This window comes from Mirounga angustirostris, unplaced genomic scaffold, assembly GCF_029215605.1.
Source record: "Mirounga angustirostris isolate CCGP_5_RB_7025 unplaced genomic scaffold, mMirAng1.0.hap1 SCAF_1, whole genome shotgun sequence".
Classification (NCBI taxonomy): domain Eukaryota; kingdom Metazoa; phylum Chordata; class Mammalia; order Carnivora; family Phocidae; genus Mirounga; species Mirounga angustirostris.
This window is the reverse complement of record NW_026991709.1, coordinates 68,454,734-68,480,557: the sequence shown is the minus strand read 5'-3', so window position 1 is coordinate 68,480,557 and position 25,824 is coordinate 68,454,734. Positions and strand designations below refer to the sequence as shown.

The following is a 25,824-nucleotide window of genomic DNA, read 5'->3' as shown; positions in this document are numbered from 1 at the left end:
TGTCATGGGCCTGATGGCCTGATGGCCAGGGGATACGTCCAAGAGATCCCTGCCTCCCAAACCACATAGATGAATATTTCTCAGAGAGTGTATGGGAGACACATTCAGAGACACACAACCCATAAATATACAAAAACGGAAGTTATACACATAAAACATTATTGAACAAGTCTTTTCTGAGCATGTCTGTGAATGTCTATCTGTATGTCAATGCACTGCAGATAACAAGCTATCATATGTGAGCCTTGTCCTCACGGATCCCGGGACTCAGCTGCTGAGATAAAAGCTAACCCACAGGAAACACCAGCGAACTGGAAGAAGATGCTATCTCACAAGGTGCTGAGGGAAGGGACTCCAGAAATCATTCTAGTAACAAAGAAAGCTTTTTTCAACAACACTCTTCCTGAGGTCAGAAACATATCTGTTAGTACAGAGAAATAATGTGGGAGACACGGTGATGTCTGTGATAGGCTGGTAGACAAAGGCAATTCTTATTTAAAAGATCATCATATTTAATGAAGATAATCACACAGATAATCTACCAGAAAACATCAGAGGAAAGGTTTGCAGACAGCAAGGGAGCCAGAAGAGGGGCAGGACCAGGGGGAAGGGGCCTGTGGACCAGGAGCCTATAGGTCCTAGGGAATGCTACTGTGATTTGGGAGCCATGCTTCTCCTCTTGAAGCTCCCAGGAAGGGACTTTACACGTCCCATGAAAATCCAGAGCCAGGATGAAGAATATGCAATCACTGTGATGATGATCCACTGCAACACGATTTCAGGAAAAGGCTCAAGAATGGAGAGCCAAGGTGGCTGAGAGGTAAAGCAGTGGATGGGGGTTAAAAAAAGATATCTCCCAGATGGTAGGTGAGGAGTCCAGTTTCAGGTCTGCTGAGGAGCGCAAGGCGAGTCATCTGAGCGCAGTAATGCCACAGACAGTTGGAGACGGGGGGGCTGGATCCCAGCGTGAGGGAGAAGGGCCAGAAACAGAGATTTCTCAACTCGTTGTTGAGAGTGCGCCGTCACGCTCCACAATGTGGCAGATGCCGAGTAAAACACACAACGTATGCCCTGAATGTTAAAGAATGATATTTGACTTGCTTGTATGTGTGCAGGCAGGGGAGGGGGCACGACTAGTGGCTGAGAGGTGTGGTAGGAGAAGTAGTGAGCATTTGCATGGAGGAGGCATGAGTCCGGCTGGCAGTGAAGGGCGGGCCAGATGTGATTCTACAAGTCAGTAAGCATCACAGGAGATGGGCATAAGCAGGAGCAAAGCATGCTGTGACTGGGGGCATTCAATTACTATTATTTACTACGTGCTAGATGCTGTAGTAGACAGGAGAGCTATGAGCATCATGAAGATCAAGATACGATCGTCAAGGAACTCACAATGTAACGTGGGAGAAAGATACGCAGGCAACCATTTATTTGATAAGTGAAATTAGGTTGAAACATATAAACTGCCAATATTCACCCATTTTTTAGACACACAAAAATGGCAGTTTCATCTGATTCAATCGGAAGTAGGTGCATTATAGTATGTAGAACAGATAAAGGTCTCTAAAGGATCAGGTGTCAGAGAGAAAACTATATAAACATTTTGGAGTTGGGCCTGTACTTTATCCCTAGTGAATGTGCTACTGACAGCTTTTTTTTTTTAAGATTTTATTTATTTATTTGAGAGAGAGAAGAGATAGAGAGAGAATGAGAGGGGGGAGGGTCAGAGGGAGAAGCAGACTCCCCGCCGAGCAGGGAGCCCGATGTGGGACTCAATCCCGGGACTCCGGGATCATGACCTGAGCCGAAGGCAGTCGCTTAACCGACTGAGCCACCCAGGCGCCCGCTACTGACAGCTTTTAACTGACAAGTGAGACATCGAAAGAAAAGCCTTAGGAGGATGAATCTGGTGTCGGGAGAGAAGATAAGACGCAGGAGCAAGATCCTAGAAAGCAGGGAAGCCATTTAAGAGGTTACTGAAAGAATTTCAGCAAAGGGTATTTGAATTACTTTGGTGTGCAGGGTAACCAAGAACTGACAGGGTGGTGTGACAGAGATTTTGAGGGACTCATTCTCAGGACTTGGCAACAGACTGGCTATGAGAGAATTCTGCTCCAAGTAGGGAAGTCAACTGGGTTACTAATTTGAGAGAAGAAGGAAATCTCTTTTTGAGGCTGAGACTGAGGAAAAGTCAGACATCCAACTGGAAACACTGAGGCAACCAGCTGTAAAAACTGTGCCCAGCACCAACCCTGCTCATTATGTGGCCACTTGGTCTTGAATTTGCTTGTTGGTTTTCTGGTTGCTCAGTAGAACTTAGCCTTCATACAGGTGGGGACTGGCCTGTTTTGTTTCACTGCTACCTCTCCATCCTGGCACAGAGCCTGGCACATGGGGGGTGAGTGAATAAACTCATATGAAAACTGCCATGAGGAGTCAAGTCACTTCAGAGCTATAATCTTGGCATCTTTGTCATGGACATCAGAACTGAAGCAACAAAAACTATGGTTGGAGGTGGGGAGGATGTAGAGAAAGAAGAATCAGGAGTAGAAGTTCACGTGCAGCCCTCACCGAAGCATGAGCTAACAACATGTATTGGATGGCAGATGGACGGGAGCTAGTTGACAACATGCAGGAAAAGAGGTGTTGGAGTGATATGCCCAAGTGGGGACAAAGGATGAGATTCAGAGGGTTGTGGATGGGTTAACATTAGACTCTTTCTGAGTGAGTCTTGAGAAAAGATGAGAGAGTAAGATGACCATGGTACATCTAGGTGAAGATAAAAGTGACTATCATGCAAAAAATAAAAAAAAAAAAACCAAACCCTCAGTGTTTCTTGGATGTTAATCAATAAGGTCTAAATTCCTTTGAATGGTGTGCAGGATCTGCCGTAATCTGACCCAAGCAAATCTTCTGGTCTTATTTTTCATAGCTCACCTCACAAACCCAGAATTTCAACCAGGCACATCTACTCTGCACAACCCAAACTCAACCTATTTTTCCCTTTCTCCCTTACTGGCTCTTACCATTTCATCCATGTAGAATGACCTTCCTCTGCCCTCCCTTCCCAATGCTGCCTGGATAAATTCTACCTACTTTGTAGAGTCTAATGCTGAAACTTCTCTGATCCTCCCAAACTAGGATTTTGATTTTCTTAATTACATTTGGTCCCAGTTTCTAGATCTCTCTCTTACCCACACTGCCAAACATGTTACCATGTGTTTATTTGTTGTGCAGTTATTCCTTTCACAAATATTTACCGAGTACCTTCTATGAGTCAGTACTTTGCTAGATTCGGTGATGCAGTGGGGACATAAAACAGACATCCTGCTGTCCTCAGTCTGGTGGGGGAGGCAATCATATAACCACACAAATGCTTATGGTCATGGTGACAGGAACGGAGAAGTAACAGTACAGAGTGTCGTGAGAGATGTGACTTGGGGAAGGGACTTCGGCAGTGGGTCAGGACAGACTAAAATCAGAAAGAAGAGAGGATCAAAGGGGTGGACTTAGGCATGGGAAGAGAGAGAAGCTTCCAGGCAGAGAAAACACAGGCCCTGGGCTGGGAAGAACCCTGGCACATTCAAGGAAGGCCAGGCAGACTGCAAGGCAGGACACAGGAAGAAAAATGGCCCCCATGAGGCCAGAGAAGTGGGCTGAGGCCCAGATCATGCTGTCGCATCAGTCATGTTGAAGATTTTGATCTTTATCCTAAAAACAAGGGACGCTAGTGAAGGACTGGAAGCCGCAAAGTGATGTGGACAGCTTGCATTTTAAAAAGATCATGCTGGCTGCAGAATGGAGAAGAGAGTGGAGGGAGGTAAGAGTGAACGTCTGGGGACCAGTTAGGAGGCTTGGTTCATAAGCCATGTGTGAGAGGACAGTGGCTTGCACTAGAGTGGATTGTACAGATGCTCAGTAAATGCCAAGGTAGTCATCGGTCTTTTTGGAGTCAATCACTAGGACAGAGAAAAGTTGAGTTTCATCTTTACAGATCATTCCACTGAGGTAAACCCCAGTCAACATAACCTCAGTTCTTGAGAACCCCTTGGGAAATGTGCATGTCAGGATCATCAAGTTTTCTGGATAACTAAAGGTAAACACCAACACTATCTCCCCAGTTTAACCATTTTTATAAATACCTTTTAATCTGACTTCTTAAGCAGAATACATTGAACATGATTTCCCCTTCTGTTAACAGTTACAAATACCAACATGAGTAATAATTATGGTGTAGTGCAGGATGCAAGGGAGTCCTCAGACAGGCCCAGTCATGATGCTCTCTTGGTACCCTCACTAAATAGAACCAAACTGTTAAGAGTTTTAATTCATCCATCAGTTTTTGCTTTCAGGGCTTTTCTGCTTCCTCTCTTGCTGACAGTAGCTCAGCCTTTGTGGCTATTAGTGGGTCTAGACAGAAGGAACTGTCTCCCCTTCTAATTTTCTTATGGGCTAAGTAACTAGATGGCCATGAAGGTAAGAATTACATATAAAATCAGGATTCAAGAGGCTTTCCTGTGAGCATAGATGTTTAGTTTTGCTATGTGAAGACTTCCTCCCTATGTCTCCAAATCCAATATATTTATCACCTTTTTCCTAACACATTGCATTGCTTTAGCTGTATAACCTGTTATATAATGTATGACAATAGACAAATACATTTCAAAAAGTCAAGTAGTTCTTATTCTTTCATTACAACAGAGGAGGAAAGTTTAGGGATTGACAGAAACCTGCATTATATATGAAGTTTCCATGTTGCTATACTATTCTGAGGAGATATAAATGGTGAATTATATTTTAAAATACTAAATGTAGGAAATGTCTCATACATGACATCATATGAACCTCTAACTTACAAATATATTGATTTCAAGATGTCAAATTTATGTTTATCAAGACAGAATAAAGAGAGTAAAAAGACGAGCCACAAAGAACAGATATTTACAAAACGTATAGCCAATAAAGGACTAATATCTAGAACATTAGTATCTAGAATATGAAGAACTCTTAAAAATGCATACAAGAAACCCCTAGCTAACTCAGTAGATACATGGGCAAAAGGCTTGAATGGGGCATCACAAAAGAAAGTCCAAAGGCCCAATAAGGACGTGACAAAATGTTCAACCTCATTCGTGATTTGGGAAATGCAAATTAAAACCATTAGCAGATACTACCACATCCCCACTAGACCTGCAAAAATTTTGAAGTCTGACATTATCAAGTATAGGCGAGGATGGAGAGCAACAGAAAATCTCAGATATACTGGTAGGAGTGGAAATTTGGTACCAGCATATCAAAAAATAGTTTACACCAACTAGTAAAGTTGAAGATATAGATACAGATATACCCTATTACTTGGCAATTCTTTTTTTGTTCATCTAGAAATTCCACTCCTTGCTTTACACCCTAGGGAAACTCAAGCACATGCACACAAGGATACATATACAAAAATATTTACAGCAGTATTGCTCCCATAGCCCCAAGCATCCCATGTAGAGAATGGATAAACTGTGGTATAGTCATACAATGGAATACTATACAACAATGAAAATTAATGACCTATACACATCAGCATGGATGAATTCCATAAAAATAAGGGTTGAGCAGGACACACACACACACACACACACAGTATAATTCTAGTCATATAAAGTTGAAGAACAGCCACATTGAAACTACATTGCTTGGAGACACATTCAAAAGGGGTAAAAATATAAAGGAAAGTAAGGTCAGTATTATTACAAATGCTAAGAGAATGATTACCTCTAGGGGAGAAGAACAGGGTTGTGATCAGAGAGGGGCACACAGGGGGCTTCTGGAAAGCCGTGACCTGCATGGTTATTTCCTGTATGTTCACTTTATAATTGTCCATTCAATTGTTTAGGAGTTTGTATGCATTTTCAGCATACATATTTCACTTTTTAAAAAAATCTAAAAAGTTTAACGTATATCAGATGTTTATAATTAGGAATGTACTCTATCCATAGAAACAAAAGTATAATTAACATTAATCAGACAAGCCCACAAGTCACATTTGGGTAATAGTATAGATTAAATACTATTTAAAGTATTTAAGTACATTTCAATAAAAATAAAAGAAAATAATATAGTGGCAATATTATCAGTTAAACAAAACATACCAGAGCAATAATGAATAAGGCTAATTTTTAGAGTATCTGATATCAGATTGGAAAAGATAAAAATATCGATGCTACCCTATGTTGCAAGACTGTGGGGAAACTGGGCACTCTTACACACAACTGGAGGGAGTATAGACTGGGACAACACTCACACAGGGTGATGTGACATTGTCTATCAAAATTTAAAAGGGGCAGTTGTACTTCTAGGAAGTTACTCTGTTAATATACTCACGATTCACAAGTATGAGAAACTATATCTGTACAAAGCTATTAATTACAGCCTTGTTTGTAATGGCAAAAGATTGGAAACATGCCATACACCCATCAAGAGAGAATGAGTTAAATAAATTATGGTAATGGAATGCCATGTAGCCATCAAAAGGAATGAAGCAGCACTACATGACCTACTGTATGATTACCCAAATTTGTTACACGGAAAAAGTGTAAAACAGTACTTACTGTATGCTGTTTACTTGTTTAAACATTTTTAAGAAGAATGAATAAATATGAGCCTTCATGTTTTTAAAGAATCTCTCAGGAAGAATACCTACATTTTGAAACCCATGCATATATTACTACTTTGAAAGTTCATTTCAAGAATCTTGAATGCATATGCTTAAGGAAAAACAGGTTTAATTAAATTATTATGAGGAAGTAAAAGAAGATTTTGGTAAAGAGTCTAATGATTTTTCTGAACAGTTCCCATCAGAGCGAAGAGCCCATTTAAAAAAAAAAAAGTCAAATTCTACATCAAAACAAAATAATTCTTTTGATACAGATGTATCAGTAGGACTTCTCCTTCACATATTGTCCATGATAGAGTAACTATTTTGGGATCAAAACTGATACAAAGGAGGGGAAACAGAAAGGAAGATGAACTTTAAGGCCAAGCTCAAATCTCACTTTTGGTCTAGTCGCCATCCAATTTGCCAGGCTGAATTTGTTGCACAAAGTGGGTATGCTTCTTTTACAAAACCTAGCAGACAGTGTGGTCAGTATGTCTCTCATCTGACACTTTCTCTTTGTAATTTCTCGGGTTCCTAGCAAAGCAGCTAGCATAAAGGAAGTGCTAAGTACAACTGTCCCCTTTCACAAATACATGAAATGCGTCCACAGCCGCATATAACACACTTGGGATGTGCGAGGACAGAGGTTGTTCTTACATATTCTGAATCTCCAAGGTATCTTGCCATCAGTGGACACTCAATAAAATTCCACTGAGTAAAAGAATGAAATCATTTGAAATAATTTTCTATTTTACCTCTAATTGCCTTCTTCTCTGCTCACAGATCTTTTTTAATTGGTCATGTGATAGTGGTTGTGCCAACTAGTTTGCTCCTTAAATAACACAACCAACCTAGTAGTTTGGACTTCACGTTCCACTGTTAGAAGTACTGTCTTGAGTTTAAATGTTAGCGAACATATCCTAGAAATCTTTCTCTTTGGGGATTTTTCAAAAACTTTTTCATGAATGCAGTAAGTGTTCTTAATACCCCATGGAAAAAGGCATAAAAATTGTGACTGCTCTTGTTCTGGGGGGTTGTGGGTGCAGTGGGGGTGGGGAGGAGAGCTGGACTCTGCATTACAGATTTCAGATTCCGCAGTTTGAAGCACCTCCTTTAAACAAACCATTCCCCCCCACTCCTCATCCCTTCACATCTTTTTAAAAAAATTAGAATAGGTTTTTTTTTTTTTAAAACAACTTCCTTCTGATATTCCTAACTCTTTTATGAGATAGATGAAATTTAAAAGCATTTGGGGCTTATGTTGAATACTTCCTGCTCTTTTGTCTTTGTCTAGAATGTCTGTCCACCTGCCATGAACATAAACCTTCTCTAATCAGGAGTGTGCTGACTGCAACCAGAGCCAAAATATAGTGTGTGTGTGTGTGTGTGTGAGAGAGAGAGAGAGAGAGAGACAGAGAGGGAGAGAAATCTGGCATTCTAATTTGAAATCGTTATGAATCAGGGAATTAAAAATTGCAGGACTATCTTCAAGTGTTCCCAAATGATCTTTTTAAAAGAAATGCTGAGTTCTTTTTAGATAAAAGCCACAATGGTATCAGTCACAGAGACAGAAGTCAGTTCCAGTGAATTCCAAATGCCTTAAAATGGAGCATATTTGGGCTCACACCAGCAGGAAAGCAAGGTGTTTTGTTTTGGTCACTGCCATGACCTGTGTGTCTAGAACAGTGCCTGCTGTATAGCTGAGCTCAATAAATGGCTGATGAATTTGTGAGATAAAAAGGTGGCATCCATCAAGATCCCAAGGAAAAGAAAAGACAATGCCTTTTACATCTCCTCTGGTGCTCACTAAATCATGTGTATGTAAGTCATATGTGTATGTAAGTCAGGGACAACAAATAGTAAATGCAACTTTTTAAACCCCATTCCTGTAGCTGAAAGAGGAGCTAGCAGGAGACAGGAGACAGACATAGTAAAAGCTAGAGGCTTTTTTCCCTTTGAGGACATCATCAAGTTCTGAAAGGAGAGAAGCCCTTGACATTGGTACAGGCTGAGAGCAGTGTTCAGGGAGCACTCACTAAGCATTCCACAGCCAACATCAGCAGAGGCCACGCAGATTAGAGGAACAGCTCTCCTGAGCTTGGAGTCAGTGTATACATCTCCCTGCAATTACCAATTTCAAATGGAGCCAAGCAGAGCGTTAAGAAAAGTACAGGAGATGAACATCCTGAACAGGGAAGACTCCTCTTGCTGTCCTTAACATCTGGGGAGGTTGAACCCTGCCCCCCTGGCTCTGATACACGGCATGGCCAGGGCCACGTCTGCGTGGCCCATGGCGGGTAAGAATGGAAAGAAGGACTGGTAGGGCTGAGGGTCTGCCTGAAGCTAGGGAAAGGACACCTCTCACTCTTCTGCATCTTCTTCTAGCAGTTTTCTCTCAACAGGAAGAGCTATCAGGGCAGAATCAGGCTGCTGCCCCTCCGAAGGCATCTCCTACTTACTGGCCCGGGGACAGGCGTGGAGCCCAAGTCCTGTCCTCACTGTGGCTCCTTATAGAGGGCCACCATGGAGGACGTTCACACTGGCTTCTCTTGACAAGGCCCTGTTTTCTAGCATAAGGATCACATCACCTCACTCCAGTGCCACAAATCCTGAGGCCCACACGCGCCCGTTCTCTATCTACTACATTACACTGGTCGTGGCAGACGGGTGGGCAGTAGCCATCAGCTGTGAGGACGTGACACTAAGCTGCCAGGCGGGTAAACCCAAAGCAAGCATTTCCAATCTAAGCTCAAGATCAAGAAACAGGGTAACAGTTACCCACTTGCTACCCAACAGACCTTTCCCAAGAATCCCAGGCTGTGGGCACAGAGAACCTATGTCTTGTTTTCATGGCTCCAGGTAGCTCCAGCTTCAAGCACAACCACTTCGAAGCCCCTTTCCTCTGCTCCATCCATTCTAGTCTCACTGCTGTGGTTCCAAATATTCATTTCCAGCAACACTTCTGCTTGAATTTTCTGAAAGAGTTAATTTTCGTACCGGCCAGGATGGCTCACCACCAGGCACCCTACTCCTGGTGTCACTTCTAGTCGCCCACGAGCTCAACTTGCTAAGAGCAGTATTTCTCATAGCCTGTTTCCCCTACCATCAGCTTTATTTATTTTCTTAAAGATTTTATTTATTTATTTGAGAGAGAGAGCAGAGCAAGAGAGAGAGCACACGAGTGGGGGGTAGGGGCAGAAAGAGAGGGAGAAGCAAGCTCCTGGCTTGAGCAGGGAGCCCGATGCGGGGCTCGATCCCAGGACCCTGGGATCATGACCTGAGCCGAAGGCAGACGCTTAACGACTGAGCCACCCAGGCGCCCCTACCATTAGCTTTAATAAGGCATTCACAGTCATTTTGTTCTGCACTAAAAGAACCTTTTAACTGACACAGGAGAAAAAAAGGTAAGTGGTATGCCACGAGGTCTGTGCAGAATACGCCAGTAAAATCCTTGCTCCGAGAGCCGCCACTTCTCTCTCTGTCCTTGGCGCGCCCCCCTCCCCGTGCCATCTCCCCACTCATGCCCCTCCTCCCGAGCAGGATGTGTCCGGCGAGAGGCATACTCACTTGGGTCTTGTTTGCCTTGGACTGTCGCCAGCTAATCCACTTTAACATCTTGGCTTGCTCTCAAATTTGCTTTTTCCTTCCACCGAGATTTTTTAAAAAACAGAGTTCATATTTATGCTGGGCTGCGGCAGGACTCACTGCTCCCAGGCAGCTTGGAGGCAGGGATCAGCCTTGTCACAACTCAGTGCTCGCTGCCAAACTCTCAGAGCCCAACCAAGAAGTTGCCTTGAGAGGCCTGAAGACTCTGTCTAGGGCAGAATCCCTCTCCCACCAAGGCCACTCTATGAGTCACAAGTTCTTGGTATCAAAGAGTCTGACAGGCATTCGTGCTTGGGAAGTTATCTTTCCCTGCTCTGCTGCGTGCCAGCCCAGAGGTGCTCGACTGGGCTCTGGAGCCACCGTGTAATCTCCTTGGGTCATCACAGATTGGCACGGGTCAGGGCAGGGGGGTGCAGAGGCTGTCTGAGAAGGGGGTAACAGTAGTGAGGTTTCGTTTTGCTTCCAAGGTTCTAAAAGTTAAACGATCAGGGTTGCTACAGAAGTACTATGTTTTTAACCCAATTTAACAGGCAGGAGATTAAGCTGGGGTTCAGGCCCAGGTCTGCCATTAACTAACGGGCTTTGTGACTCTGAGCAAGTCACTTTGTTTCTTTTAAACGTGTCCATGAAGGCAGAGGGAGAGATGACCTGTACAGTTCCTTTCTTCCCCGAGCTTCTGTTTCCAAGGCCCAAACTCACCCCTACTCAGCTCTGGCCTGTGGCCTCCCCTGCAGCTACCACACACAGATCTAATCTACCGGCAAATCACCGTTTGCAGTCTCCCCATTTCTGTGACCGATCCCTGGGCCCTGCGCCTCTAGAACTGAGATGCCTTGCGGCTGCCATGCTCCCAGCATCCTGAGAGCACTTCTGGGCCTCTCTGCAATCGGCCCGTGTGCAGCACGAGACTCGAGGGCTGCTGTCGCTTATGAAACGCATTTGCTCTTCCAGATGATCGGCAACTTTAGAAAGAGGGTCTCTCAAGGGAGGTTTTTAAGCTATGGAGTATCAATCAAAATATTAGGTAAAATAATGCCATCGTGATTTTGCCCCGTGAACCCAGGTTGAGTTTTCCATCCAAGTGGATTTCACAGCCTTTGGTCATAGGCAATAGCTGGAAGCCAGTCATTCATCTGAGGAACTTCTCATTTAGAGGAAAACCTGCAACCTCAACTCCTCGCACTTTATCAGTTTGTTCCGAAAAGCCAGCACGTTGGTACTGTGTTGAACGCCGCTCAGAAGAGGATGGAGCAGTGTTTCTGGGGCGAAGCAGGAAAATCCCCTGCTGGACCTTGCCCACCGATGCCTGTCTCCCCCCCACCCCAGGTCCCCCCCTCTGCCCACCACAGGAACTGAACTAGGAACAAAAGCTATTTTCAGACCTGGTCCTGGGCTTGGGTTATTCAGAACACTCGGGGGAAAACCACAATTTGCACTTAAAATTTGAAAGTGGAGATGGCATTTTTCCCACATTGGAGTGACCAGCGAGTCCTTGAGAAGAATCAGGATGCCTCTACCTAGGATTCACATGGCAATTCTGACCCACTGCACTGTTGAGGTGCGGTGTGACTGAGTCTCAGGACCGCTTCGCTGATAAAGTCAAGTTTAGATTTCTGATACATCCTCTCCAAGCCCTGGTAACTGGAAGTACCATTATGTACTCTTCTCATTTGTTCAGGGGTTAGAAAGTGTTTTGTTACTAGATAGGATGTAACATGAATCTCTCCCTATAAAGAACTATTTTAGGGCCCTTAGCCCCACTGAGACAAAGGGGAGAGTAGCAGAAGTGCTGAGGGATCTCCCCATCACATTTTCTGTTGCTTTTAGTAGAATGCATTTAATGGGCTGGATCTCCAGCAGGTGGTTCATTGGCTCTGGCACCACAGCTAAATCTAACGAGCTGTCACAACTGCATTCTGGATACTCAGCCTTGGGTGGACCATTTGATGGTTTTTAACAATTTGTCAAGCAAAGAATATTATTACCTTGTGTGAACTGATAGGATGTTTATTAGTCCTGACACTGCTGAGTCTCCACATTTCCAGATGTCTGGTTATCTCTTCAGTGCCAAACCCAGTGATCTGTGGGTCCTTAACACTCTAGGAAGCATGTTGTCCATTTTCTTGCATGGGAGTGCCAGGCAGTAACCCAGACGGGGACCCATCACATGTCTCCTCTGCTCCAGACACTCTTTCATGCAGAATCATTGCATCACGGCAGGGGCTGAGCCCTCACCAATGCACCAGTGGTAGGGCTGGGCCCTCACCAATGCACCTTCAAGTGCCGAACCTTCTCTGACTACAGCCCTTACACCTAGTGGCTTGCTAAGTGCTCTCAAGATGTAGGCGTCAGGATTACCAAATTCTGATAAACCAGATGAGGCTCTAGGGAAGTCTATTCTCAGAAGGCTCCTGCAGCCAGGCTGCCCAACACTTGTTATAGGTATCATCTGTAGGCATCCTTTGACTTTTCCCTTAGTTGGGCCCTCACTGTCTCTAAGATGACCCTTCCTTACCAATCAGTGAAACAAAATTTTGGCCACGACCCACTGATTTGACTGTATGGCTGAAAAACTATTAAGTTAGATCCTGAAATCTCCAGGCTTCTTCACACATTTCCCTGTCCCCATTTGGCACATTGCCATTACCAGCCCACCTTGTATCTTCGATCACATTAGCTTGTTACTGAAATTCTTCATTTAAAACAGTCAGCCCTGGGATGTTCCAGCAGCATTTTTTGCCTTTAGAATTTTTACGTAGAATAGCATCTGCAACTCAATTTCACTTCGACTTCCCTGTCTCCAGCTTGGACATGTCTAGAAATTCATAGTGATGTTTTGATGGAGAGTATCTACAAGGATGGGTTTGTAGTATTCAATTCAATAAGTGATTATTGAGCGGCCCGGCACGCCTACCCTAAACAGTAAATAGACGCACAGGGACCAGCACAGTGCAGGTGGCCGCTTCTGTACCATTAGCTGGAAATCATTCGGCAACATCCATCATGTTAAACAAGATACTTCTTTACTGCCACCTCATTACTCAGGCTCACTTCACTGGAATTCTGTAACTCTGTATTTCTTTGAAGTATGGTTACAAAGTCCCACCGCTTCATAATACACATACAGGCAAAACACTCTCTACAGTGCCCAGAAGGGCAGGAGCATATTTTTGGACAAGAAGAGAAAGGGGCTCAGAGCGCAATCAAACAAAGCAAGCACACCCATCTGCCTTCACAGCAGTAAGACTTTTGCATGGGACAGGTACAGTTAGAACTTAACTATGCAGAACCATTGAGGGTTAAACCAAAGCAATTTGGGAGAAAGTGATTAATGCTATTTCCTGAAGCACCCTTGCTGGTTTTGTCAGCATTTAGTGAAGAACTAACAATATTAGACTGATTCCTCATCATAGGAGGATTTACAATGCAAGGAAGCAACCCCAGATCCTCTGCTGTAGAGAAAAGGGGCCGGGCATTGTTCTTCTGCCCTCAATCCTGTCCTTTTAAGCAAGAATTTGGATGAAGCCATAGAAGGTATGTTTATCTGATAATGCTGGGAGATGCGGCTGACATACTGGACAAAAAAATAATTTATATTCAAAATATGCTAGAATGCTGGGATGGAACTAAACAGGAGAAAATCTAGTACGCCAACACTCAGGTCATTAAACGAGCTGTGCAACCAGGGCAGCCAGTGAAAGCAGGCATGGAGAGCTTATGAGCCAACACTGAATACCGCTACTAGACACATGTACCAGGGAGGAAACTAGGCAGAGTAGCCCTGGAACGAGAAGCTGAATGTGTATTAGTTAGATCACATCTGTAGGATCAGGTACCATTCTGGAGGCCCCACTTTATTTCGATCATTCCACACTGAAGGAAATCCAGAGGAAGGCAGCCAGGATATGGTAGGGCATGAAAATACACTAATATAAGGAACAGCTGGAGAAACTGAGGCCTTCTAGACAGAAGATGAGGAGAGAAGACAAGACAACCATCTTCAAATATCTCAAGCCCAGGAGTTGCCACTAGCCCAAGATGGTACAACTTGAGGACTAAAATGAATACCTGACAGTAATGGATTATAATCCATTAACTAGTAAAATAACCCATGAGCCAATGCTAACAATACATATCTAAGCCTTAGATCCTACGGGCTAGCAAATGGAAAGAGGAGTAGAGTTGCTCTGTTTATAGACAGGTAAGTTGAAGCTACGTCCCTTTAGGTGTAGTATGGAAAAGAATCTGCTGTCAGCTAATGAAGGAAGACGGCAGAACTCTACTTAAGAAGTAGATCCTCGGGCGCCTGGGTGGCTCAGTCGTTAAGTGTCTGCCTTCGGCTCAGGTCATGATCCCGGGGTCCCGGGATCGAGTCCCACATTGGGCTCCCTGCTCGGCAGGAAGCCTGCTTCTCCCTCTCCCACTCCCCCTGCTTGTGTTCCTGCTCTCGCTATCTCTCTCTGTCAAATAAATAAAATCTTAAAAAAAAAAAAAAAGAAGTAGATCCTCACGGTTTGTGAAATAATTGTGTACTCTTATTCAGAGCGTCTAAACTTTCGTTTTCCCTCCAACAGTCGTGGGAAATTAACCCTTACTGAATGTCTAACAGGTGGCAAGTAAATGTGCTTGTCTTACAGATAGGGAAATTAAGGCGCAGTAACTCACACAACAGGACACAGAGGGTAACCACTAGAGCTGGGATTTGAACCTGGGTGTGCCCAAACTCCTTCCACCCCACCACGGCACACAAAATACACACAAGGTGATTGGAGAGGTACCCGAGGGCCCCGAAGCTGTGGTTCTTTAATGGTTACATTTTCCTCATCTACCCAGCATAGCCCTGCCACTGTTCTCTTCTTCTGGATTAGAAGATGAAGACTGGGGTCTTTTCTAGAAACCCATTGTGAAGATGACCCTGATCCCTGCAGAGGGACTCTGCCCTATTCCCTCCCCACAGCTGCCCCTCTTTGCCCTTCTCTTGAATGTGGTTCGGTTTCCCTGAATCAGTCCATTTTTGTTATCCTGCTCTTCTTCAGAGTCTGTTCACCTGACCACGTGGAAAGCAACAGAGACCAGTCTCCTGGTTTTCTGGTACAGTTAGGGGAAAATTTAACACTGTTGATACATCTCTGAACTCAAAGATACCACTTACTGGTTTGCCTGACGAAGGGGAGTGTAGGTGAAGGAGGGCACATGGCTGTCCTGTTATTACTGTTCTGTGTCAGAAGAGTAAGGACATTCTAAATTATAGTACGTGGTCACAGATAGGGCCTCTGTTTTATTCTGAAAGTGTGACTACTTCTAGGTGATTCTTCAGGGTTCCTGTAGAGAACACAGAATCTCCCATCATCCCCAGACCCACTACCCATGTTTCCCAGGGCCTGAGAAGGGAGTTAGGGGTTCGTGTTCCCAAACAAGCCAGGTTCTCCAGCTGACTATTGCTTTCTGCTTGGTGGTAAGGAAACTTCGAGGCTTCTTGAGCATATTTAAAAATACAATGTTTGTGTTTCTGGCTGCTTTCCGACCAGCTGTTTTAGCTGCCTCCTGATACTGGAATTTCCTGAGATCAGGGACTGTGTTCCCTCTGTTCATTGATCCCACAAGCCTTTCCTGAGCATCTGTATGTGCTGCGGGCCAGGGACAGGAGTGAAGCAGACAGACAACCTTGCCCTCATCAAGGCTTAACGGCCTGGCTAGAGAGACACACATCAAACGAGAATTACACAAATAAGGATTCACATTCAACAAATAACCCACATCTCTCTACAGTATCCAGCACAGAGCTCAGCACGTGGTGGGTGCTTTTTCAAGAATATGTGACTAATGTTTTTGTGGAATGTGCAGAAAGACTGACCAGCTGAGTTCATCCTAGCATTGGGAGTACAATGCCTTGACCTTTGGAGTGAGAGAAAAAACATGACAGTGAAGCAGAATGATCTGGGTGCTAGTTCCTGCTTTTCCACGAACTACTAGAATTTTCCTGGGTGAGTTACTCAATCTTTCTAGGCCTTAGTTTCCTTATTTATAGAATAATATGTAAGTAACCAGGATTCTTCATGAATTGTGACATGCCTGCCATCGGAAGTGTTCTAATTTGGCCTCACTTACCTTGCCAGAAGACAAGCAACGGCTGGAGCCGAAGACAAGACAAGTGGCTCTGGCACAGGGGTCTGTGTCTAAGTCAGGGCTGTGGGAAGATGCAGTAGCAGCTGGAAGGGATGGATCCCCTGGACCATGAAACTAAGAGCCTCTCTCTGAACATGGGAAATGCTGCATTTTGCTTCCCACCCACTGACTGTTTAAAAAGAAACACTCATTCATAGGATATTCTAGGTTACATTTCTAAACAACAGATCAGGAAAGTACGGGAATAGTTTTCTTTGTGTTTTTACAAGTGGAAAAAAACAATTTTCCATCCACTCTGATAGTCAAAAATGGCTTAGAAACTTGAAGGCAGGATGTCAGACAGAATTACCTTGAATGTTCTTGAATACTAGTCTAGAGCGTGACTTAGCACCGTGATCTTGGAAGGTCTGGGGCACAGTCTTTTTTTTTTTTTTTTTTTTATCCCAGTAAGAAAAAAAAAATTAGGAAAAATCCTAATGAATTCAGATCATCTTCAAAAAAACCCCATAACATAGAAAACAAAAATGAAGCAAGGACACAGTCTGTTGCCTAAGGCTGAGGGACTAGACCAACACACTAGGTCTTGATAGACTAGGGCCAAATCATCTTTGGAATTCCATCCCTTCATTCATAAAATCACTAACATGCAGCAAAAGATCATCTCATACTCATTGACCCTGAGGTAAGCAAATGAGAGTTTCCCATTCCTGCCAAATTTAGACAGCTGAATTCTTCCCCTGGGCTTGAACAAATACACTGGGTCTTCGCTACTCCTTTCTTGTACTCTCCTTCAGAACTCCTACCTTCTGCTTACTTGCTCCAAAATATAAAAGACCAAGTGACCAGGCTTTCTCGAAAAGACTACTATATCCCTCCAAGCTGCTTCCCACATCACTTCTTGGTCCTCTGCCCCTCAGGAACTGAACCCCAATACTCTGACCAGAGGAAGGCATCCTTTCCACCGAGCCCCTTCAGAGAAGAGGCCCCTACCAACCAGCATCTCTGTGGCCATTTGCCAAATCACTGGTCTTGGTCTAACTTTAGATGAGCCTATTCAATCATTATAAATATGAGCCAGTCACAGCCACTAAGGTCTCAGGAAACCATCCCAGCCTCAGCCCCTGAGGTCCAGCTTCCCAGGAGGCAGAGCCACCCAAGCAGCCCAGGCGGGGTATCTCTGGAGGACAGGACACCCAGACCCTCTCACCCTTCACCCTTGCCACATCCTCATCACTTCTGCTAAACTCCCATGACAGGAGAGGTCTGGCTGGTCACCTGGTCTTCTATCCGCCCAGACAACATCTCCGCACTGTGACACACTCCTCCAGCCCTGCTCTTTCCACTTTGGCTGGCACAAAGAGACAACTGACTCCTGAGGTTGGGTTCCATAGTGGGAGAAATTCCTCTGGGGCTAATTCTCCAGGGGTGGTGAAGCCAACAAGAAGTCTTAGGGGAAGGAAGGTTGGGACACTGTCCTACCTTGTCACTGTCCACTGTATTCTGAGAGGTCCTGGAGGCGATGGAGATGGTGTCTGGCTGGCTGCTCCCATCCCCTTGGCTGTCAACATCCTCCACTCCATCCCTGCCGGCAGAAGAGAAAAAAAAAACAGGGGTGGGGGTGGGGGGAACCACTGTGGGTTTAGAGCACACAAGGATTTCCAGCTGGTCTGGCAGAGCAGAGCCTCAGTACTTTCTAGCAGGGATTTGTCTAAAATTATCCCACTAAAGAGAGCAGCCCTATGTGATTTTCAAAGATGTCACCTCTTGTACTTAAAAAGCACACAATCCCTATGCTGATAACTGAGCATGAAATGGCCCCTCCATAACTCCTCTGGCCCACGGTGCAGAGGAGGTGATGATTTATTTATTTTTTTACTGGGAATGGGTCTACAATAGGCAGTTAGAAGAGGTCCACCCTACTTAGAACCTAGGCGTCTACCCAGCTGACTGGGTGATCCCCAACAATCCCAGAGTTCAAGGTATTCGAATAGTTTTTCTGCATGCTGAGGGAGGATGGGGGTTAGTTTATAGCTAGCCTATAAAGAAAACAGAACTGAGAAGAATATATATTTTTTTTACTTGTATTTCTTCTGTTCAAGAAAATAACGTGAGATATTTCCTCCAGGTGAGATTATCTTTGGGAAGTTGCTGATGTTGGATGCTCATCGCCTGGGTATGGAGGAAGAGAGCATTTCCTTCATTTTGGTGGGTCTTGTGGATCTCATGCCTGTTTATGATGACTTCGTATCAACACAGAAGGCCAAGGCCCCATCTCAAAGACCCCAGATTGCACAGCAGCTTTCTGAGTCATCTGTGCTCCTGAGCATCTAGTGAAGTAATCTCCTGAGTGCGCTCCTGACATCTGGAGCCCTTCCTGGGTCGCTGGACCATATAGCTGTCCCACTCACATGTCCCTTCAATTCTCTAGTGTGAGAATTAGGTCTCAATCCTGCACTGAACCCATAGCCAGGGCCAAGGGGGATTAGGTGCCTGGGAACTGGTGAAGGCTGAATGGTCCGTGTCAGGAAAAACTGAAGGAGATGTGGGCCAGGACTTGGATAAATGAGCACCAAGAGTGTCCACTCTTCCCATGGAGGCTTGTGAAAGTCTCACCCCTGATGCTGCTTCTGGAGAGGTAATGGCATTGGGAACTTGCTGCCCCAGGATGACACCACGTGGGCAAAATGCCCCATGTACAAAGTCGCCTCACAGAGTCTCAACAATTACAGTCTGGTGTACGTGGACATGTGTGTGCAGGTGGGCATGCATGTGATACACAGGTATATACACAGTATCTCCTAGTCTTACAAAGGGTCTTCTCCTACCTAGAATGCTTCTAGGTCAACTGCCTTCTTACCACCACTTGCAGGGGTGGGAAATGCCAACTTATTTTAATAATATAAGCCACGCATTCGTAGGAAGGAAGATCTGCTGTAAAACGAAATTATGTGATGCATTTCAAAACCAAGAATAAAGGACTCTTAGATCATCTGCTGTTTTAGATACCTGGGCCGCTGCTCCCCACCATTTGCCTACAGTTGAGGGTTGGCTGTACTTTGTGCTTCCCACCCTTCTGGCCCATTGCAGGCCCTTCTGGCCCACTGCAGATAAAGCCAGGTCTGGGGGATGTGGGGAGCCCATCCAGGAGTGGGGGTGCTCTCCAAGCCAATTCACTCCTCTGTAAACTCTGTCCCCACCTCCTAGGAGCCAAGCTAATGAAATGACAGACAGCCTTACTGTTCTCTGCAGACTCTGCCCAGGGTTTTCACTCTCTTATTTCAGGACAATGACAGAAAAACAGTGGGAGGCATTTCCAAGAAAGGTCCATCTCATGTTCTATAGATGTCCAGACTCTACTACTCAGGGAAAAAGGGGCTCTATCACAGAGACACTTGAGCCAACCTCACCTGAATATCCATTCTTTCCTTTCCTGCATGCTGTTGGACATTGAGTTCTTAGAACATTTCCACTCTATCTCCTTTATTAGAGTAGGGGCTTCCTGCAGCAGAGTGGGTCCCTGGCACTAAACTAAGTCTGCCCCTTCCCTTTATTCTGGACATGGGTAACTGAAATCAAAATAACCCCTCCTCCAATACAGCTCTAATTTGTCCTTCCAGCACTGAGAGGTGACCTTATCCTGGCCATGCAGGTCTTGGGGTTTCTGGCCTGTGGAGGTATCTCTCCCTACCTTAGTCACACTCTTCTTCTGGCTATCACCTCCCTTTGTACTAATGCTGCTACTCTGCAGGTCCTCAGGTCCATGTATCCTGGTTGGCACCAGAAGGTCAACTAGATCTTTGGGATTTAGTCCATTCATGAATAGTGGAGGAAAGGCGAGCCTATTACCACCAGCGACCATCACCCCCAGAACTTTGTTTTTTTCCCAAGGTTAACATGATGTTTTTTATATGCTTTCATTTGAAGTGCCCTCTAAGAGAGTCATTGTAGGTGACTGTCCCATGGAGATTTGAGAAACAGTTAGGAAGCCTTCCATCGGTGTAGGGCAACTGGGATTCGGAAGGGCCCAGAGAGGTGAAGATACAAAAAATCAGTCCCCTTCTGCCCAATCACCTTGCTTATCTCAGATAACTGAAGGTGAGGACTCGGGGGTTACAGAAGAGCTGCAGTGATAACCCCACCACCCCATCCCCCTGCCATTACCATATACAAAACTCCTTTACTGTCTTGTCAGTCCACTCATGGCCTACCTCCCTCTCAAAGCCTTCCCTGGACGTTCCTCTCTAGTGCTCATCTAAAGTCCCCTCTCAGTGAATTTTTACAGCATTTACTGTCCCCACGGGTGGCACTGGTTCTTCTAGTCTAACTGTTCCACGTGTGAGATACAACTGTTAGATGGTTCTAGAGGGCAGGGGCTCATCGTGCACTTCCCCTTCTCAGAGCACCTAGCAGCGTCTGTGAAATAAGAGGTGCTCGATGGAGCCCTGCTGAATATAACTGGCAGGAATGGTGAGATGCTCAGAGAGGAGATTCCTCATCTTAGACAGGGCTTCATAGAGAGGGGTGCCAACTGCGGAGCGCACCGCTCCTGTGGGAGCAGAGGGCGACCCCACTCGTGCTCCTGGAGCACATGAGGCAGTGCTTGGGGGGGAGAGATGCTGGTTACCTCTTACTATTGTTCCTCTGTTTGGCTGGTGTTTTGGGGAGCTGAATTGGCTCCTTTAAAGCTCCTTTCAGGTGAATGATCCTTTCTTGAATCACCTCTCGAATGTTCTTGATCCACTCTTGCTTGGTTTCTATGTTGGAGGCCTGGGGTGCCACAGAGAGAAAGAGTAAACAGCCCATCTCCCTTTGCCCTGCCAAAACAGTTCTCAATCCTCCTCCTGCAGGCTTAACCCATTATTTTCAAGGACACCAAATGTTTGAGGAGCTCATTTCTCATTTTACACGCATGACTCTTCAATCCCAGGGACACACTCCTTCAACTCCTAGAATGGGGCTAAGACCTCAATACTCAATGTAGACTTGTACAGAAGTGATTTTCAAAGTATTTAATACTCTGTGTGGCACTGACCAATACTGACATCTGCCCTGGGGCACCTGAGTGGCTTAGTTGGTTGAGTGTCTGTCTGCCTTTGGCTCGGGTCATGATTCCGGGGTCCTGGGATCAAGCCCCATGTCAGGATCCCTGCTCAGCGGGAGTCTGCTTCTCTCTCTCCTTCTGCTCCTCCCCGCTGCTTATGCTCTCTCTCTCTCTTTCTTGCTCTCTCTCTCTCAAATAAATAAGTAAATAAGTAAGTAAATAAATAAATATCTTTTAAAAAATATTGCCATCTGCCTTGGGGCTGGAGCATATGTAGAGGTCCCCTGCTGGGTCAGGGATGAACACATCAATTGCTAGATGCTGGGGAGGTCTGGGGAGTACTGGGAGGGGTAGCAAGGGATATTTGAAGGCAGTGGCTATTTACCAAGTGGTACAGATCCATGTTAGCACGTTCAACTCCTGGTGTGCCTACATACATAGGTTTGTGCTGCCTCAAAGTCAGGGCTGGGTTTTTAGCCTTGTAAACACGTTCATTGAAGGCACTTGTGCCATTTCATGAAGATCCCATTTGTCTTTGTGGATTTGTTTTCAGGTAATTCTGTCTCATGGCAGGTAGAGCTAGGCTGGCAATTCAGAGGGAACAAGTGTGAAGCATTCGTCAGGGTCGGACCATCTCTTCCTTGGTGGCAGCCACCCCAATAAGCAAATGACTGGGGGGAGCCCCATCTGCAGGACCCCTTCCTGGTTAGATGCACCACAAGCCCCACAAGTGCTCTGTGGGAGCGCAAGCCCCAAACCCCAGGCTGAATGTGCTCTGGAGAGCTGGAATGACTCCTTAAGGCTGTCATCTAGTGAAAGGCCCTTTCTTAGCACTCCTTTCAATCAACATATTCACCACGTTAGTGTGATTTACTAGAGCTCTAGAATGTAAGTTTCTGGAGGACAAGGTCCATCTCTCATGCGTAGCTAGAAGCAGTACTGAGCAGAATACCTTCTGTGCAGAACGTGTTCAAGAAAAAGTATTGAATGAATGTGGAGCAAATCAAGGTAGCTTTTGCCAAAAGGTCAGTTGTCCTTGCCCTTGAAGAGGACATATGGACAGAACATATTTAAGTGGGCCCTGCTGAGACTCCCTGCCTCCCTCCCTCTAGGTACACATGAGGGGAGGGACTTAGAAGACCACTGGTCTTTGAGATTTCTTTTTTTAACATTTAATTTATTTATTTGTCAGAGAGAGCACAAGCAGAGGGAGAAGCAAGCAGAGGAAGAGGGAGAAGCGGGCTCCCCATTGAGCAGGGAGCCGGATGTGGGACTCGATCCCAGGACCCTGGGATCGTGACCTGAGCAGAAGGCAGACGCTTAACCGACTGAGCCACCCAGGCGCCCCTGGTCTTTGAGATTTCAAGTCTACTTCCATGAAAGAACTTGCTTTTTAATACCCATGGGATACTGCCCTCCCCGTGGAGTCTCCAGGCCCCAGCTTTCAGGAAGAACATGCTGCAGCCCTCTGCCCTCCTCCTGCTACCCACAACCCTGGGCGAGTGCCCAGCGGAGAGCAGTACTTACTTTCAGCACTGTTTTATTGTCTGAGGAGGGGGTGCGCCCAGACCACAAGGCGAATTTGCAGGGATCACCTTCTACGTGCTCGGTCACACCCAGCTCTGAGGTCTGTAGACAGGAAATGCCTGTGAGAGGCGGGGAAGGGGAGGGCAGTGGGGAACTTAGGGCTGGGGTGGGAAAGGGAAGGGCAACAAAGAGGAGAGGACCGAGGGAGGGGCTTCTGTCAATCAAACTTCAACAGACTGGATGCTTGTTCAGTTACCCGGATGAAAGGACCTGCAGGTGCCTGCCAGATTAGCAGGTGGCAGGGAGGGAGGGTGAAGAGGGAGGCACTAAAAGCAGACAGCAAGAAGACCGGTGAACTCTAAGATGCAGAAGTGGGAGTCGAGGGGGGGGGCAGCTTTCCAAATAGGAGGCATTTTCATTTGTCCAGGACGGTTTTGGTGTGGTGCCAGGGGGAGAGATGAGCTGAGTGTTCAAGAGCCCTTTCTGCCCAAAGGCTCTATGACAACAGGGGGACTTGTCTTACCCCACCTGCCCCACCTACCAGTAGCTTGTTCTTGTAAACATATTTCGTGTGTCCTGAAGAGTCTTTGATCTCCTTGCTAAAAACCAAGGAGATCTCAAAGAGGAACAGGTGCCGCTCCCGCCCCTTCCGGATCAGCGACTTTGGGTCCCACACTTGGAAGGCATCCTGGAGAATCAGCTCTCCCTGCACATCCAGGTTCTCGTCGAACCCTGAAAGACACCCGTTCCCACCCCATGGAGTTTCTCTGGTGCCACGTGGGTGCCACACTCCACTCCCCACTTGGAAAGGCTTCCCTGACCATGAGCCCCCCATTCCCACAACGTTGGCTCTCTGGGCTGATTCCCGAGACTCCTCAATACTTGAGGAGACAGTTCTAGGGAACAGTAAGCAGATCCCCCCTCCCACACCACGTCTCCTACGCATAACCAGGATCAGTGGCATCTCCCCAAGGCCTGGGACCTCCTGCGAGGGCAAACCCTATGTCACCTTCTTCCTACAGTTCCCCACCAACTCAGAGCACTGAGTGGGGCTGAGGACAAGCACTGCTGGATGGAGGAGTGCCCTTGACTCCACTTTATTTGTCCTTGCTTTATTTCTTAGGTTCCATTCCTAGGACTCTTCCCTTTGATGGCTCCTGTACAGTGTGGTGCACACACCTTCAACAGTTCCATTTATTCCACTTTAAATTTTAACAGCGGTTCTGAAACTTAGTATGTGTAAGAATCACACAGATTCCTACCGACCCCTGCCCCCTCAAGAGACTGGGATTCGGTGGCTGTGGGGTGGAGCCCAGGAATCTGCTCTTGGGACAAGCTCTCAGGTGTTGCTGTTGCTGGTCCGCAGACTGTACTCGGAGTAACTGGCTTCAGAATACAGGGCAGGGACAGGCTGGAGGAGAAGGTTTGCTTGCAGGGGAGAATACCCAGGGCTGGGGATGAGGATCAGGTGCAAACAGAAAAGAAAAGGGTGGAGAAATCGTGGCAAGAGGAGTAGGTTCAGACGGCCAGCGCTCAGTCTGGAGAAGGTCACCAGGGCTCCATTGCATGGAGAACTATGGCTTCCTCTGCTCAGGGTGACCCAGGAAGTGGTGAGACCAGACCAAGTCTTCTAGACGGAAGGTGGGGAACGGGGAAGGGGAGGTGATGACGGGAGATGGAGCCCGGAGGAGAAAACACAGCCCACAGGTTTGCACAGTTGCAACAGAGTACATTTCTGTCCCACAACACCTGTTTGCCAGCCCAGACTGGGATGCCGAGTCTGAGCTCCTCTAACAGTCCCGCCCCGGCATGGCTGATCTGCACATCTGTTCTGCAGTGTAAGAGCACTTTATTGGAGTCTCACTCTACCGGGTCTCTGGGCCTCAATAACATGGTTCCAGTGGACTACATGTGCTTGGGCAAAGTCCAACTTGGACCTGGTCCTACCTGGTCCTACCTGGAGGCAGGTATTGGTTGAGCTGGCCCCTGTGGAGCTCCTCTCATACCTCCTAAGGACAAATGTCCTAAGGACCTATATCCTCAACTTGCCACTTCTCCTCTCTTCCAGCCTTGCCCCTTGCCTGACTTCATACAAGTTCTAGACCACGATACAAGCTCCCTGGTCTTAGGAAAGGAGGAGGCTCCCCCGGGGAGGCTGGGAGGACAGACAGCTACCTTCCAGCATGCTGACATGCATGGCATCATTGGCTTTCTTTGGGACACTGAGCATCACCTCCAGGCCATCCTTGAGCTCCCCCTTCCCTTCTTCACAGCAAGTTAAAAGTTCCTGGGGGGAAAAAGTCCAGACACAATTAGAACCATTTGTCCCAGCTTCCCTACCCTCCCACCACCTAACCCATCAAGGTGATTACAGATCAGCTTCATTCTCTGTAATGGTTCCCTCTAAGCTATAAGGAAAGTGGGGTAGGATGTTATCTCCAAAGAATTCAACCACAATTTTTTCCCAGACTGAGCTTCCTCAGCTCAATCTAACCTAAGCTAACTCAATTCAACCCAACTCTCAAATGCCTGGCACTGTAAGTCAGCAACCTAGGGCATTCTCTGTCACTTGATTACCCTCCTGGAGAAGGAAGTACCCCTGGCAAAGCACACAAACAGAAGGTCAGTACTGTGGAATCACAAAGAGAAGACAAAAGGTGTGCAAAGAATGGATAGCACTCATATATCCCTGCACGCCTATTGCTGGCACCATGTTTATTTACATACCTCTGCTGCCTAAATCCTGCCTTCCACCATACTGGGAGCAACCTGGGGTTATAGACATTATAGGTTTACAGCATCTCAGAGTTATAAAATATTTTTAGATCGTATAAATCAGGAGTTCCTAGCCTGGGACCAGTAGATGGGATTCTGGACTAGT

At 46.0% G+C, this 25,824-nt stretch overlaps 1 protein-coding gene across 15 annotated transcripts in view; it reads right to left on the bottom strand.

Annotated features, from left to right (window-relative positions):
• The window catches only part of KALRN (kalirin RhoGEF kinase), a 655,214-nt gene that overhangs the window by 196,651 nt on the left and 432,739 nt on the right, over positions 1-25,824 (bottom strand). For all 15 annotated transcript variants that reach the window (XM_064572015.1, XM_064572061.1, XM_064572104.1 and 12 more), the window contains 5 exons: positions 25,119-25,230; positions 23,485-23,675; positions 22,944-23,045; positions 21,000-21,142; positions 17,855-17,957 (listed from right to left, as the gene is read on the bottom strand). In XM_064572015.1, coding sequence (XP_064428085.1) covers positions 17,855-17,957; positions 21,000-21,142; positions 22,944-23,045; positions 23,485-23,675; positions 25,119-25,230 — 651 coding nt within the window. The remainder of the gene's footprint in view (positions 1-17,854; positions 17,958-20,999; positions 21,143-22,943; positions 23,046-23,484; positions 23,676-25,118; positions 25,231-25,824) is intronic.